Consider the following 15,613-nt stretch of genomic DNA (forward strand, 5'->3'; position numbering starts at 1 on the left):
AATTCTTGTCAGCCAAGAGACGTTCTGGAATCACACCGACACATTCTAACCATGTGTTATGTAACAGTAATAATGCACTGCCGTTCTGCCTTCTGTTATAAAGAAATCCATCCATGTATATTATATGCACGAATGGTGTTTTCTTTTTTCCACTTTGGCGAAGCAGATTTGTTACAAGTTATTTTTCCATGGTTCCTAGCATTAATAATGAGGTCGCCCCTGGATCCGGGCATATGGTTGTTTGGGAATGCCGCTCAGATAACGGGGTCAAAGTCAAAGTCGGGTATGCCGCGCTTCCTTTTGAAAGCAGCGTTGATTGGCAAGAAAGTCATTCTCACCAAATGGCTTGATGCGGATGTACCAACTAAGGATCAATGGTTTACCCAGATGCTGATTCTATGTACCCATGAAATGTATTGTTTTAAACATCAATCTATAAGTGGGGGCAAGTTGAATGAGGTGATCTGGGCCCCGTTCCTGGAATATTTGAAACCCTCATTGTCCCCAGCGTCTCCAGATAAGGGTTAACCAAGTATGGATGGCGGGCCAGCACCGCATTGGTATTTACCCCTCAAGGCCCTCCGTGCTGAACAAAGTATTTGGAGTTCTCTGGTGGTTCCTATATAATGTCCCAACTTTTGTTTGTGGCTCAATCAATACTCTTACCGCTATGTCTACCAAACCGACCATACCAGTGAAAAGCCCTAGGTATGCGCTTTGGCGATGTTCTAAGTTTTGCTGAGTATTGCCGACCATGCAATCTAGAGGGAGGGTGGGGGGAAGGGGGGTGGGCAGGTACCAAGGGGAGGGGGTAATAAATTTTTCAGGGCATTTAACGCATTGTATGCTGCATCTGCTCTAAGTTATGGTTGTATTCTGAAGAAGTTTTCTAGATGTGGATGACTTACCTTCATGGATGTTGTGTTTTTTGTTGATTGTTCCTGTTCAAAAACTCAATAAATATATTACAAATAATGAGGTCGATGAAACAAAGATTTCCCCCGTACTCTTTGCTTAGGGGGGGAAGACACTTTGATTTGTTGGGATCAACCACTCTAAAGAAGCAAGGCATGGACAATTCAACAATCTGATTCATTCCATGAAAACCACGCTGTGGCTCTACAAGGTTCCTCCCTGAAAGGTTATGATTCTGTATGAACATTTGGTAACCACGGCTAGCTCTTTATTCAACAGATTAACGCAATACAAGTAAGCAAGTTTACGTTTGCTCAGCCTACAGAATGCAACGCTTTTATTTGTCCAGGTGTCTTCTGATCAGAGCGCCACATTCCCCATGCAACATTTCTAAAGGGTCGGTGACCTATTTTGTAAAGAAATCTATCATAAAAGCACACTAAAGACAGAGGCACCTGGGGCAGTGAATGGTGGGAGCGGCGTCTCTCAGTGCTCGCTCTCAACCGAGACGCAAAAGCATGGTCATAAGGAAGGCAATTTCCAAAAGCCATTTAAGCCAGGCAAACTTCGATTTGCCCAGGGAAACAGGGTTGCCTGGATATGGCCCACCCTTCTTCACCCAGCTGCAAGGGCATGCAGAGATCCACAATGCTCGTACTTTTAAGCTGCCAGGAAAAAAAAAAAAAAAAAAAGGCACCTGGGTTTTAAAATGCAATCTACACACATGGTCTTCAGTCCCTGAACTAAACATGCCAGGCCATGCTCGCTGCTAAAGACCGAGCACACAGATTGCATTTTGAAACTCAGGCGCATTATTTTCCATGCAAGAAGTATCTGTAGACAAAAGTAGCTGCAAATGTCAGTGGATATTTTGCCTACCCCCAGGCAAAGTTCAGAAAGGAACGATTGTGCACTTTCCCCTTGACCCCGGCTAAAAAGTGCCAGTGGAGACGTTGCAGCAATGCGGGCAGTTTGAGAATTGCCTGCCAGGAAGACCCAAGTCTTTTAAGCACCAAGTTTGGATACAGTCTAGCCTTGCTTTGGCTTTTCGGTTCTCTTGCTTCTTCTTCCATTTGGAGGCAGAGCCACAGAAATATGCATCCCATCCTACACTGTGGGGTGCCCCACCAGCTGGCACCATACACGTCCCCCTATAACATTCTCTGTCTTTTCAACTGCAAAATGCGGCTTGCGTGCAAGATGAAGTACTCAAAAACATGGACATTAGACCCCAGGGTCCGGGTCACCTGAGTAACCAAAATACGCTGCCTGGCACCTGCCAGCAAGCCTAAGAGAGAAGGAGCCGCTGCCATAGCCCGAGGGCAGCATGGAAGAGAAGGCAGCTTTTGCCGGGCTCTGCAGAAGGGGGCACATCCCCTGCACTGGGCCACAGAGGAATCACAGCTGTGGCTCAGGGGCAGAGGTGAAGAGGATTTACTGCTGCGGCCCAGCACAGTTCCCTGCTACCAAGTGACAGAGAAGAGGAGGCCCTGACGTGCCTGACCCTGGCGTTTGGGCGATGAGATTAGCCGGAGAGGAAAGTGGGGAGGGGAGAGAGGAAAAGCCTGGAGGAAGTGCAGCAAAAAAAAAAAAAAACCAACAAAAAAAGTCAAACGAGAAACATCAAAATAGAGCAAAAAAAAAAAAATTAGAGAGAGAGAGAGAGAGAGAGAGAGAGAGAGAGAACATGCTAAGAAAAAAAATGTTCCCCCACTCCTGAATTTTTTGGCTGGCACCCAAGTTTACACAATATTTTTAAACCCCTGCCCATATATTCTATCAAGCACGCATGGAAGTTCCTCCAATGAAAATAAGAACCTAATAATAATTTTCAAGATTAATGACCTACAACTAAAACCCTGCCCCATTCTGTATAAACTAGAGCTGGCCAAGGATGGCTCTGCATTCAACAGTAAATCAAGGTCAGGGCAAACAGGGACAAAATACGGAAAAACTCCCAAAAAAATGAATTTTTTTTTTTTAAATCTAAATTCCTTTCCAAGCCCCTCAGTTCTAAAGCAGAGCAGTGGAAAATAAATAAAACCAGTGGAATCTTCATGATGAAACGGAATTCCAATCTGCATTCCCCTAGTCTGGTTAGTATAGTATATATTGCTTCTCTTTGCCCAAAAGACCTCCTGGAATCATAGCTGCTTGTTCTAACTGGGACGTTTAGGGCTGCTGTTTATCTGGGGGGATCTTCATCTTGCAAGTTGCGAAGCCCAGTGGGTTGTGCCTGGCTCTCGCTGCTGTCAGCCCTTGCTGGGCTCTATAGCTGAAAACCCCAAGGGAAAAAAAAAAAAACAAAAAAACACAAGCTCAGTGCATAGTTTGCAGTACTGCTGCCACGCAACTCCACAGTCAAGACAATAGCATTTTCTTTCCTCTTTGCCTGTTGCTATTTTTTTTTTCTTTTTGCATGGTGGGCATGTAAGAAAATATTTTCATGAGAGGTGAGACGGGCACACTAAGGGGCCAATGCAAAAAAGTTGCGCAGAAAGCAGGCGCTTAGTGTTCAGCGCCCGCTTTCATAACGCGCCCCCACAGGCACCACTCCTGGGTGCGCCATGCAATATTTAAATTAGGGCTCGCGCTGTCGAGGCGGCGCTAGGGGCGATTGCGCGTCCCTAACGCCTCCTTGACAGCGCGATCCGGAGAGAGGTCCGCTGTCGGTGGCTGTCCGCCAGTTAAGAAAACGGATGCTGAATTTATCAGGGTCCTGTTTTCCTAACCAGCGCACGTGCAGAGGTTAGGAAAATGGACGCTGATAAATTCTGTGTCCATTCTCCGAACCTGACTATGGGCACCAGAAGGAGTGTATAAATCAATATTAAAGTGTCGGGCACTTAGTATTAATTTATTCACTCCTTCTCTTATTGCCGATTGGTCCCTTTACTGTCACATGTCAGTGAAAGGACCAATCACCTTTCAGAAGGCTGTCCTGAAAGGGGAATTTATCAGCGTCCATTTTCCTAACCCGGGCATGTGCCAAGAGTTCAGGAAACAGAAGTTTGTCAACCGAGTGTCTTCTTCCTGTACCCCACTGCCAGCGCTTTTTTTAAACTTTTTTTTTTTTTTTTTTTTAAAGAGTTGTTCCTCCTACTTAATATCCCAATGATATTCAGTAGGAGGCAGTACAGAAAAGCAGTTTTTTCTGCTGTTCTGTACTAGTTTTAGCAGCGCTCAGCTATCAATGCCTGCTCCGGGCAGGCATTAATTTCTGATTGCTAAAATGTGCTTCCTAGACGCACATTTTTTTTTTTTGCATTGGGAGTGAATAGCTAATAACCTCATTCACATGCAATTGCATGTGATGAGCGCTATTAGTTTCACTCCGCATTGGACGTGCGTTGTAGAGGCGCTAATCCCCTTATTGCATAAGAGGATTAGTTAGCGGTTATACAACTGAGGGTTATACAGTGCGCTGGGCTAAGCACCCTGTATTGCATCGGCCCCTAAAGTTGGTGTGTAAAGAGATCAGGCTTTCCTGAAAGGTAGACATCGCATGGGCATAAATGCCATTCTCTGTGCTTCAATCCAATGCAGACCGACAGACAGGAATATCAGCCCGCCATGCTTCTTACTGGCAGCTGTGATTATATCATATATGAGACTCTTCTGCTGCTTCACTTTTGTAATAACCACTATAGGTGTGTGTGTATGTGTCTGTGTATATGAGAGAGACAGAGAGAAAGAGAAAGAGAGAGAGAAAGAAAGAGATTTAGTGCATGTGAAAAAGCATAATGTTGCTGGCACTGGTGGGTGCAGCAGAGGAGCAAGCTTCTCTCAACCCTGTTCAGGAAAAGCGAGGGGGCAAACTGGCGCATGTCGCAAGATGCTCTGCGGAACTCCACTGCGGCAAATCTTGCGACAGGGAGCTTTGCTTTGGCCCAGACGATAATACTATGTTGCCTTCTATGTGGCAGTTGATAAAAACGCCAGCCGTTCCTGACCTGTGGCCTGGGGGAGGGATGGGATAAACCAGCTGCAGGATGATCAGAATTCAGGACTCGCAACCCGGAATCCCAAGTGCTTGATGCGTTTCCAGGGTTTGTTCGTGGCTTAAGTACGTAATAACCCTGGCACTGCCTCACAGGCAGGTAAAAACCGCGGGCAATCTGATCTGCCGAGTCACCTCCAAGGGAGAATGCTCTGCCTTTCGGTATTAACCAGGTCATTTCAATACATACAAAAATATTTTTAAAAATGTTGCTATTTTAACGGGGTAGTGCCACAGAAGTCTATGGAAGTGAAGGGCGGGGGAGGCTAGGAGGGTTTTCGCCCTCACAGCGAGGGTTAGTCGGGAGGAACGGGCACAGAAGGGCAGATATGAATCTAAAATTAGATGTCAGGCTAACAACTCGTGGAACATATACCAGCTAGAGCCAGAAAAGTCTAGAAGGCTCAGTCCTGGGGGATTTTTTGCCTTATATTTCTAAGATACTGGATAAATACGTAGCTAAACCAAATGATAAGTGTGATTTATCTTCAACAGAAAATTAAATAAGACAGCAAAGTTAACACCACAGGAGTATATAAGCAAGCAGCAGCAGCAGAGAAGGAACGCACTCATTACTGGGTGCAGTAATGCAGGGAAGGACAGAGTCCTGGACCCTAGGCAAGAACCAACTGCTTCTCCTGGACTTGCTGGCTGAAAACACGTGGTTAGAATTATTAACGAACTTAGAGACGCAGGGACAAACAAAACAAAGCAAAGGAAATTCAATCTGCTGACTGGGCAGCGCATTCTTTTCTACATGTGCAGAGAGAAAAAGTGCCTCAGTGGAGCCAGCACCAGGCCCCGCCTTCCCACTGCTGTTCTTTCCGAGGGCCTTTGTACTTTTTCAGTGCCAATCTTTTTGCCTTAATTATTTTCGCCTCCTCTTGGGAGAACCAGATCAGTTTCCTTTTCCACTTATTTTTATTTCATTTTGACACACAGATTTTTTTTTTTTTTTAACCATTTTTATGGCTTCTTTAAGTCCGGCCCACTGTTCTTCCACTTCACCAACCCCCTGCCCGCAGCACCAGCACCCATTTTACCAAGTCAGTATTTGGGAAATTCAAGACTTTGAGCTTCGTGCGATTCCTCCTCCTCCTCCTTGGCCATCACGCCACCTGATGAGCATTAGTGCTCTGGTGGGCACCTACCGGGGTGGTCGAGGCACTTCCTCCATTTGTAAAGTGCCAGCTCCAGTATCGCTCCTGCCCTCGGGGCTTCCATTGCCCTATGGCGGAGGAGAGATCCTTGGAAGGGCATTCACAATCTCCCTTGCTTGCTTCTGTCCGGTTTAGCAGACGGAATACTCCAATCCAAATCTCCCACCCAACAGCTCTCTCGCCTGTCCTGCCCATCTTTTTTGTTTGCACCGATATACACTGTACGTTCACACGAAAGCCCCAAGACTGGCTGTGCAGTCAGCGCTTGCTTCACGGTGGCACAGACACAGCTTCCCGTGCTTCTGGACGTGCACAGGGCTGCACAAGAACAAAAACCAGGAAGGCAGGTGCGCCAGAGAGCGCACCCATCGCTTGAACAGGAGAGAGAGAGAGAGAGAACATTGGTGGCCAGACCTGCAACTGAGGAAACTGGGTTTATCTTAAAGAAGACTGAAGCGCGGTGGCCAGCCAATCATCAGCTCTCAGAACCTCCTGCCTCATTTCACATAAACCCACTGCTTTCTCCCCACGTGTGTTTGTGTACAAATGAGCACGGAATGGACTGGCTGTGCTTGCTGAGTAAATAATACACATTTGTTATCAAGAATTAATGCAAAGAGCGAGCCAAAAAATAAAAAAAGAAATCAGCGGAACTAAGTGCTTCCCATCCCATTCTTGGGGAGGGAGGGGCTTTTTTGGACCAGTACGGTTACAATTTCACTTGCCCCCTTCAGAGCTTGACACAGGCACAATCTGTCCACAGGAATATCCACACTATCCTGCAAGACAGAGACATCATGGGAGCCCCCCCCCCTTCCCTTTCCTCAAGTCACTCAGTGGCAATGGGGTTCCACACAACCTCCTTAGGACCCTATTTTACAAACCCCCGTGCCCCCCCCCAAAGAACTAACAGCCCTTATGTTTTACTGATGGTAAAAGCAAACACTCGGTAAAATGCTACAGGGATGATGACAGACAGCTTCAGAGCGTGTCTGTATTTTTTTCTCCTTAATTAATGAAAACAAACTCCCCCCCCCACCCCCCCGCAGTTCCATCTGCCTTCCACTCTCCTTAAGTTACACAGGCTATAGGGTGTCGTTCTACCATCCTTGCCAACCTCTGACTGGACAGTGTCATCTCAGAAGCGGGCACTGTGTGTGTGTGTCTGAGTTCTAGGCCTCCTCGCACTGAAAACACAAAAGGGGGTGCTGATAAAACCTTCCCTCCTCCGTCCCTCGGCCTTCTTTTACTGCTGGGATGCTGGTTTCGGTGCCCTGTGGCATCCTGGCTGGTAGGCCTTCTACCTGCAATGCCCGGTTCTCCATGAGCCGGCCCCACCTGCCCATCCCTGCATGCACATAGCGTATAGGACTGCGTGCACGCGTGCCTGTGGGGCGGCATGGGACGTGCGCACACACAAGGGGAGGGTCAAGGGGTGTAGTCCATATTTTAAGCGATGTCGAGGGGGCCAGCCCCTATAGGGTGGATTGGAGACATAAGCTTATAAAGAACTACTCCTAGCATCCTGGAGGCGTGGAGAGAGGCAGCGAGGGCCTGCTCTGGGGCGAGGTTGCTCCAACTTCTCAACTTTGTTTTTCCCAGTGGGAAGGCAGCTTGCCTTTTCACAGAGATACAGCGAGCCTGTTTCCCCAGTATGTAGTTGTGGAAGGAAAGCGTGACCTTTGTGGAAGGATCTTTAGTGAGGTGCTAGAAATCCACGGCCGGGAGCTGTATTCTATTTTTTTTATGCACGAGAAGCCGGTGAGGACTCTGCAGGTGCAACCTCCGGAGAGTGTTCACCTTGAAGAGAAGCGAGGGGAGCTTTCACGGCGGGCCTGCAGCCCTTACAGGTACCCAAGGAAGTTATAATCAGAGCAGCAGTGCCCGGAAGTATTCTAGGAGGATCCTGGAGGCAAGAGAGGCCCAGAAGGAACCCCTGAGAATGATTCCAACGCTCTGAAAAACAATTTTGTATATGGACTGTGAACTGTAACTTTTGGATAAACCCAAAAGCCTAAATTAGATTTCTTTTGGTTTTCTGTCATTTTGCAGTAAACGCTTTGGAATGACAAATCTTTGTGAGAACTATTGCTTTGCTGACTGTTTGAGATCCCCTTGGGCCTTGCATCAGAAGCTGTCCCCCACTGGAAGAATCCTATTCCAGGTCTGCAGCCAGTTTTTCTCCGACACCGCATTTCCCAAAGGTGCCCCCCTTGTCTGTTTCAGGGAATGCAAATAACTGGGCACACACACGATATTCCTTCTAAATCCGCAGGGGTGCCCGTGACTGCGGCCAAACTGTAAAAAAATCAAGATCCTTCTCAAGCCGCTAGATTCTAATCCCACCTCTGCCCCACTCGCTGTGTGGCCTCCCTCCATTTCTTTCTTTTCTCTTCCTGTGCTATCCATAATCTCTCTCTCTCTCTTTATAGACGGGGAGCTCTTTCGCGACCCTTCTCACTTTCCCCTCCACGTTTCGAGATGTCCCCCATGGTTCCGTGTTATTTTGCCGCCGGTGGTACTTACTGCATGCACCGCAAGTGAAGCAGCCGTCGTGGTAGAGGTTCCCCATGGCCTGGCATGCCTGGTTAGCGCCATACACGCCTTTGCTGCACTTCACACAAGTCCCTGAAACAGAGAGAGAGAAAAAGAAAAAACACAAAGAGGTCAAAATTGACAACCACCAAAGGCGGAAACCAGCAAGCAAACAAATCACAACAAAGGAACAGTCCCCGCTGGTCAGGGGCTCCAGCCAGCGGGAGAAATGGATTCGCCCAGCACAGGCATCAGGGGAGCCGGGATGATGTACGGACTGAAGTCGCAAGCCTGGTCTGTGCTGCTGAGCTCCCCTGAGATTGCACCGGGGAGCCTACACAGCTCTCATGCGGGGGGGCCTACTCAACATCAGCACTTAAGGCCCACCGGCAGCTCTGGTTTTCAAGAGCATACAAAGGGGGCCGATGATGCACTAAAGAGTGCCCAGCCTCGCTCACAGGTCAACGAGCGGCTGGCCACGCGCTCTGGATGCCCTAAACTAACCCCCGATGCAAAACACGCATCCAAACAAGGGCATAGCTAACCGTGCTCATCAGATGTACAATGCCATGTAGGATGAGGCTATTAGCTATTACCCCGATGCAAAAAAAAAAAAAATTCGCCGTGCGCCCAAGGCACACTTTTTAACCCATCAAATTTAACGCCTGCTCTGGAGCTGGCGTAAAGTCTTGCCGCGCGACAAGGGCAGACTTATTACCGTCGCGATACTAAGTAGGAGGAACCACAGAAGCGCGCACACACACACACACACACACACACACCAAAAACATGCAAGGATTTGTTCAAATGATGAATTCAAAAAACATCAGGACGCCAGGAATTTTAAATCGCCTAAGACATTCAAAATCTAAATTGTTGAAAAGAACGTTCAGAGGAGATGGGGATTTAAAAAAAAAAAAAAAAAAAAAAAAGAGCGACGTGACCAAAATTAAAGGTTTCACCCTTGTGAACAAAGGTGATGGGCTGCAACACAGATCTTTAAGGCAGAACATACACTAGTTATTTTACCTTATTTAATGCCTTAAAAGCTAGTAGCAGCACTTTAAACTTGACGCACCAGGCAACCGGGAACCAAGTGATGCATGCAAGACTGGTGTGATATGTTCCCGCCGAATACGTTTTTATAGTTGTAACAGTTATCAATAACATTTTTAATGTTTTGTATGTATTGTTAGGAAATTAATTATGTATTGTACACCGCTTAGCTCAGTGTGGTCTGTTACAGGGAGCTAAGAAATGTTTTTAAATAGTTTTTATTCTAAAAAAAAAAAAAAAAAAAGGCCATAAGCAATATATTCTGTAAAAAGAAGAGAGTGAATTAAAGAGAAAAAAAAACATAGGAGTAGATTTTTAAATGGACGCGCAATTTTATAACATGCGCATGCCGGGGTGGGTGGAATAATACAAAATTCGCACGGCGATGCATCACGGCCTTCCTCAGTTCCCTCCCAGTCTGCTCCAATTAAGGAGCAGACTGGGAGGAAACTTCCCTACCCCCCTGCCCATACTCCTCCTCTCTTCCCATCATCCCCGACACCCTGAAAACTGCCTACCTTTTTTTTTTTTTCTTTGTTTCAGAATTTACGCCAGCTCCTGAGCTGCTGGCGCGCGATTCCCTAATATAACAGGAAATGGCCGCTGTACTGGCGCCTCATGCCCCGCCCCTCCCCCCAGACCACCCCTTTTCTTCAGCCCGACTCTTGTGCACGTAACAAGGGTTACACACGCGGCCGGGCTCCTTCTAAAATGCACACAGTGCACGCAAGGCCCAGCCACGTGCGTAACCCTCATATTTTACGCACGCAGGTGAATTAAAATTTGTCAGAAAGCCTTTATTCAATTGCGTAGACAATTTAAAGGAGCGTCCCTTTCAGGGTTCGGACTTGTAATTCATCGTGGAGGTGGTTTTGGAGTCTGACCCCCTCGCTCTGAAGGTCTCGGGGCACTGCTGTGCTGATCCCTACAAAATCCTAGAAGAAGAGGTCAGGCTAGGAGGCTCCAAGGGAGCAGGTTCAGGAGCAATTTTAGAAAATCTCACTTCACAGAGAAGATGGACGCTTGGAATATTCACAAAAGAGAAGGCAAAAACAGCAAGAAAATTCCATAAAAGCATGGGCCTGGCCGAAGCTGGAAAAATCCCACCGGCAGCCAGGGCACCTGGGTGCCTAAAATTCAGAAAAGAAGCAAAACCTATAAAGAAAATAAAGGGAAAGATGGAAAAACATTGCAAAATCAAAACTTAAAAGAAAAAACCCCAGCAAAACAAGAAAAACAAATGGAGATAAACTAAGCAAAAAGCAGGCAAACATAAAAAATGAAAAACAACAGGAAACCAAAAGAGAAAGAACGAAAGGAGAGCTAGGAATAATACCCAAATGAGGAAGTAAAAGAACCAAGGAGCAAGCGAGCAGATGTCTGCAGCAACTAGCAAGCAGACTACTCTGCAATTAAACGTCAGAGGATGTAGAAGAGCAGATTCCAGGGAACCCGCAGCAGTTCCCTATATAAAGGCTTTAAGTACATGCACCAAGTCCAATTAATTTTCACTAATTGCAGAAGCAAAGTTTGAAGGGAGGGAGGGCGGGCAGAGAAGCAAGCGGCCTGAACTTTGCACAGTGGGCTCGCTAAGCGCATCGAGGGGGAAAGCAGCGAGTGCAGCCGGGAGCGCGGGTTTGTGCCATAGCTCCTTGCCTTAATTAGAGAAAACTCCCTGACAGATGCAGCCTGCTATAAGACTGGACTTCCAGAATTCAGAAATGTTTGGCATTCCTTGCATAGCTCCTTTGGAAACGGTGTTGCAGAAGAGTAGCAGGCCCCAAGGGGGAAAGCTTGCAGTGTTTCAGGAAGGAGCATGAAAGCTTCCCAGGGGATCCATAAAGCTAACTCAGCCATCCACAGCAGAGGGAAGAGACAAAACTCCCACCATATTGTCTGAATACGCAAGAGAAATTTTGCTGCATGATGCAGAGCAGGGGTGGGGGCAACTCAAGTCAAATGCTGCCAACTGGTCTGGTTTTCAGGATCTCCCCAATGAATATGCATGAGAGAGATACACACATGCTCTTTCCAGAGAATGCAAAGCTCTCTCATGCATATTCATTGTAGAGATCCTGTAAGCCTGGCCTGTTTGTGGCACTCGAGGACCGGCGTTGCCTACCCCTGATGCAACGGTTTAGTTTAGCTTAGTCTCGATTGCCTTTCTAGTACAGTAAATCAAAGCAATGTAAATTTGTTAAATAAAATAAAGCATAAATATAATATCCAATTTCACAGTAAAAATAATAAAACAAAAATAGTTACAAACATAGGATTAATAATTTAAAAAAAAAAAAAAAGAAGAGGAAATACAATAAAATCAATGCACACCTGCACAATCGACATTTAGTAACAGCTAAGATAAAATGCATCACTGGTTAAGAGTCACACCTTCAATTATTAAGGACCAATGAAAATAACCATGTCTTAAGATCATTCCCAAACTTAGCAAAATCCTTCTGAATGCGCAAGGCAAGAGGCGGAGAAGTCCCCAGACCAGGTGCAAGACAGGAGAAGCTCATCGCTCGCTCCAGTTCCTTCCAATCTGATTGCTCCTCTCAACAGGAGCTACTTAAACAGAGATCTCTCCTTGGTTGGTAGGGAGCAGGTAAGTTGGCAAGATGAAGAGGGAGGTCCCACTGGAATGCTTAAATGGGAGACATCCAGTCTTAAAGTTGTCTCCGATAGGTCCGGCTTCATTTGTAGACAAAAAGGAAGTGGAATGGGACGGTGCAGGGCCAGGACCAAGGCCAGTTTTCACCTGTGTGCAGGTGTGGGGGGAGGCAGGTGGATGTGAATTCCCTCCTCCCCTCCCCACATACACATATGCAAACCCGGTAGCAGCAGAAGCACTGGAATGGATAAGTATTCACCTCTTTCATGGCCTTTCAATTGAGCCAAGAAACTGCACATGCAGCCGCTCTCATCTCGGGGTGAACATAAGACCGTGATGGACCCTTGGGTCAGACCAAGGGTCCATCAAGCCCAGCATCCTGTTTCCAACAGAGGCCAAAACCAGGCCACAAGAACCTGGCAAGTACCCAAAAACTAAGCAGATCCCATGCTACTGATGCAATTAATAGCAGTGGCTATTCCCTAAGTAAACGTGATTAATAGCCATTAATGGACTACTCCTCCAAGAACTTATCCAAACCTTTTTTGAACCCAGCTACACTAACTGCACTAACCACATCCTCTGGCAACAAATTCCAGAGCTTTATTGTGCGTTGAGTGAAAAAGAATTTTCTCCGATTAGTCTTAAATGTGCTACTTGCTAACTTCATGGAATGCCCCCTAGTCCTTCTATTATTCGAAAGTGAAAATAACCGAGTCACATCTACTCGTTCAAGACCTCTCATGATCTTAAAGACCTCTATCATATCCCCCCTCAGCCGTCTCTTCTCCAAGCTGAACAGCCCTAACCTCTTCAGCCTTTCCTCATAGGGAAGCTGTTCCATTCTCTTTATCATTTTGGTTGCCCTTCTCTGTACCTTCTCCATCGCAACTATATCTTTTTTGAGATGCGGCGACCAGAATTGTACTCACTATTCAAGGTGCGGTCTCACCATGGAGCGATATAGAGGCATTATGACATTTTCCGTTCTATTAACCGTTCCCTTCCTAATAATTCCTAATATTCTGTTTGCTTTTTTGACTGCTGCAGCACACTGAGCCGACGATTTTAAAGTATTATCCACTATGACGCCTAGATCTTTTTCCTGGGTGGTAGCTCTTAATATGGAACCTAACATCGTGTAACTACAGCAAGGGTTATTTTTCCCTATATGCAACACCTTGCACTTGTCCACATTAAATTTCATCTGCCATTTGAAAGCCCAATCTTCCAGTCTTGCAAGGTCCTCCTGTAATGTATCACAGTCTGCCTGTGATTTAACTACTCTGAATAATTTTGTATCATCTGCAAATTTGATAACCTCACTAGTATTCCTTTCCAGATCATTTATATATATATTGAAAAGCACCGGTCCAAGTACAGATCCATGAGGCACTCCACTGCTCCGCTTTCTATGGGGCCTGGGTGGGGGGAGCTGGGGCCAGAAATGACCCTGCCACCCCTGCCCAGTTTCTGCAGGGAGCTGGAACCGATTTACACTTGCTGGTTCTTCTCTGGCTCCTGGGAAAAAAGGTGGCAGGATGCCATTTTGTTGTTGTTCCGCCAGAAATTAAGCCCTGGGTAACAGACACGAGCGGGCCGACGCAATACCGTGCACTGGCCGCAGCGCACAGCTCGACGCGTGATTGGATGCGTGCTTTGGACGAGTGTCCATAACCCATGTCCAATCGTGCACGTAGGTAATAACTCATCACATGTAAATGCACGTTGATGAGGCTATTATCTATCTCCCCCCCCCCCGATGCAAAAAAAAAAAATGTGCGCCAGACATGCACTTTTTTTATTCACCAAAAATAACCTCTGCCCCAAGTAGGCATTAATTTTGGAGGAGCCCTAAAAAGTGGACAGAAAAGCAGAAAATACTCTTCTGTACTTCCTCCAACTTAATATCGTGGCGATATTTAGTCAGAGGAACTAAAAAATTTGAAACGTCCGCCCCCCCCCCCCCCCAAAAAAAAATGGTGCCGGCAGTCAGGTAAGGAAAAGGGAGGCTTCTTTTCGGAGCGGCAGGGGTGATCTGCTCCAGCCCCTCCCCTTCAGGCAGCCTGCAGGGAAGAGGAGAGGAGGGGGTGAGCCTGGAGCAGGGAACGGCTACACTGGTCCCTAATCCAGCTCCTTGCCTCTTCTTGTTCCCCTTTCCCCTCCCTCTTCTACAGGGAACAGGAGGAGATGGGGCAGATACTGAAGCAGATGCCTCAGAGCAAAATGCAGACATCAAAAGGGTTGAATTAGCACAACTTTGAAACTTATCAGCAAAAGTGCCAGTCATCAGGGCTTTAACTCTAGTCTTGATAAGGACCACAGCTCACAAGTTTCAAACCTGTATTAATTCATTCAACCTCTTTGTCAGGCCAATGCAATGCATTAAACGGGCGCTCATGATTGCGCGCCTGCTCCCTTAACGCACGCCGATCCACCTCTTCTGGGCGCCCAATTTAATATTTAAAGACGTGGCGGGCCTGCGTTCCAGGCCGTCCTCCCACAAATTAAACTCTGCCATATGTAACAGGTACCAATGAAGCTCTTGAAGCAAAGGAGGGGAAAATGTTTGCCCCCTCTTTTCTTCTCTCGCTTTTCTGGCCCATCCAAGGCCTGGGGAGCCAGCCACACTCTTGTTTCCTAATTTTTGGGGAAATTTGTTGCAAATGACTCTTGCCCACCCCTTTGATAACCGAGCATGATGTCAATTGCAACAGTCTTGCCAGTCAGATCCAGTTTGTCTGCTGCAATCTGACGGTGCATGTTCGCCAACATGTCAGATCCACCAGGGATTTGCAGGATACATTCCAAAAATATTAACCCAGATGTGCATTGTGTACCTGTAGCCTGGATTATTCTTCCCTCTATGCATCACTTTGCACTTTTTCACATATCTGCCATGCGGCTGCCAGTCTCAACCAGGTCCTTCTGCTCTGCAGTTCTTTGTAATCTGTTGCTGTTTTAACAATGTTGAATAATTGTGTCTCAGCTGTAGATTTGATCACCTCACTTGTTCTTCCCTTTTCCAGATCATTTGAGTTTTTCCAAATGAGATCAGAGAGAAACTGCGTCTTGTGGGAACAGGATGCACCGGGGGATGCTGCAAAGGGTACATGACCTTTCTTAGAAAGTGCAGGTCATGGTGAACGAGGTCTCTGTTCTGTGAAGAAGTCATTCACATTCAAAGTGCAGACAACTTTATTTAACAATAGGCCTGGCTCCCGATCTCTGAACAAGAACTACGTAAGGAGAAAAAAAACCACACTCTTCGCAATTTCAAATACGTTGCACCCCAGCTGAATCTATGTGACCCAGATTCCGGAGAGAGACTTT

General features: G+C 46.7%; 1 protein-coding gene across 6 annotated transcripts in view; it reads right to left on the reverse strand.

Moving 5' to 3' along the window:
* The window catches only part of LIMD1 (LIM domains containing 1), a 136,256-nt gene that overhangs the window by 37,055 nt on the left and 83,588 nt on the right, over window positions 1–15,613 (reverse strand). For all 6 annotated transcript variants that reach the window (XM_029589474.1, XM_029589469.1, XM_029589473.1 and 3 more), the window contains one exon: window positions 8,602–8,703. In XM_029589474.1, the coding sequence (XP_029445334.1) occupies window positions 8,602–8,703 (102 nt within the window). The remainder of the gene's footprint in view (window positions 1–8,601; window positions 8,704–15,613) is intronic.

The sequence above is a fragment of the Rhinatrema bivittatum genome, chromosome 2, assembly GCF_901001135.1.
Source record: "Rhinatrema bivittatum chromosome 2, aRhiBiv1.1, whole genome shotgun sequence".
Taxonomy (NCBI): domain Eukaryota; kingdom Metazoa; phylum Chordata; class Amphibia; order Gymnophiona; family Rhinatrematidae; genus Rhinatrema; species Rhinatrema bivittatum.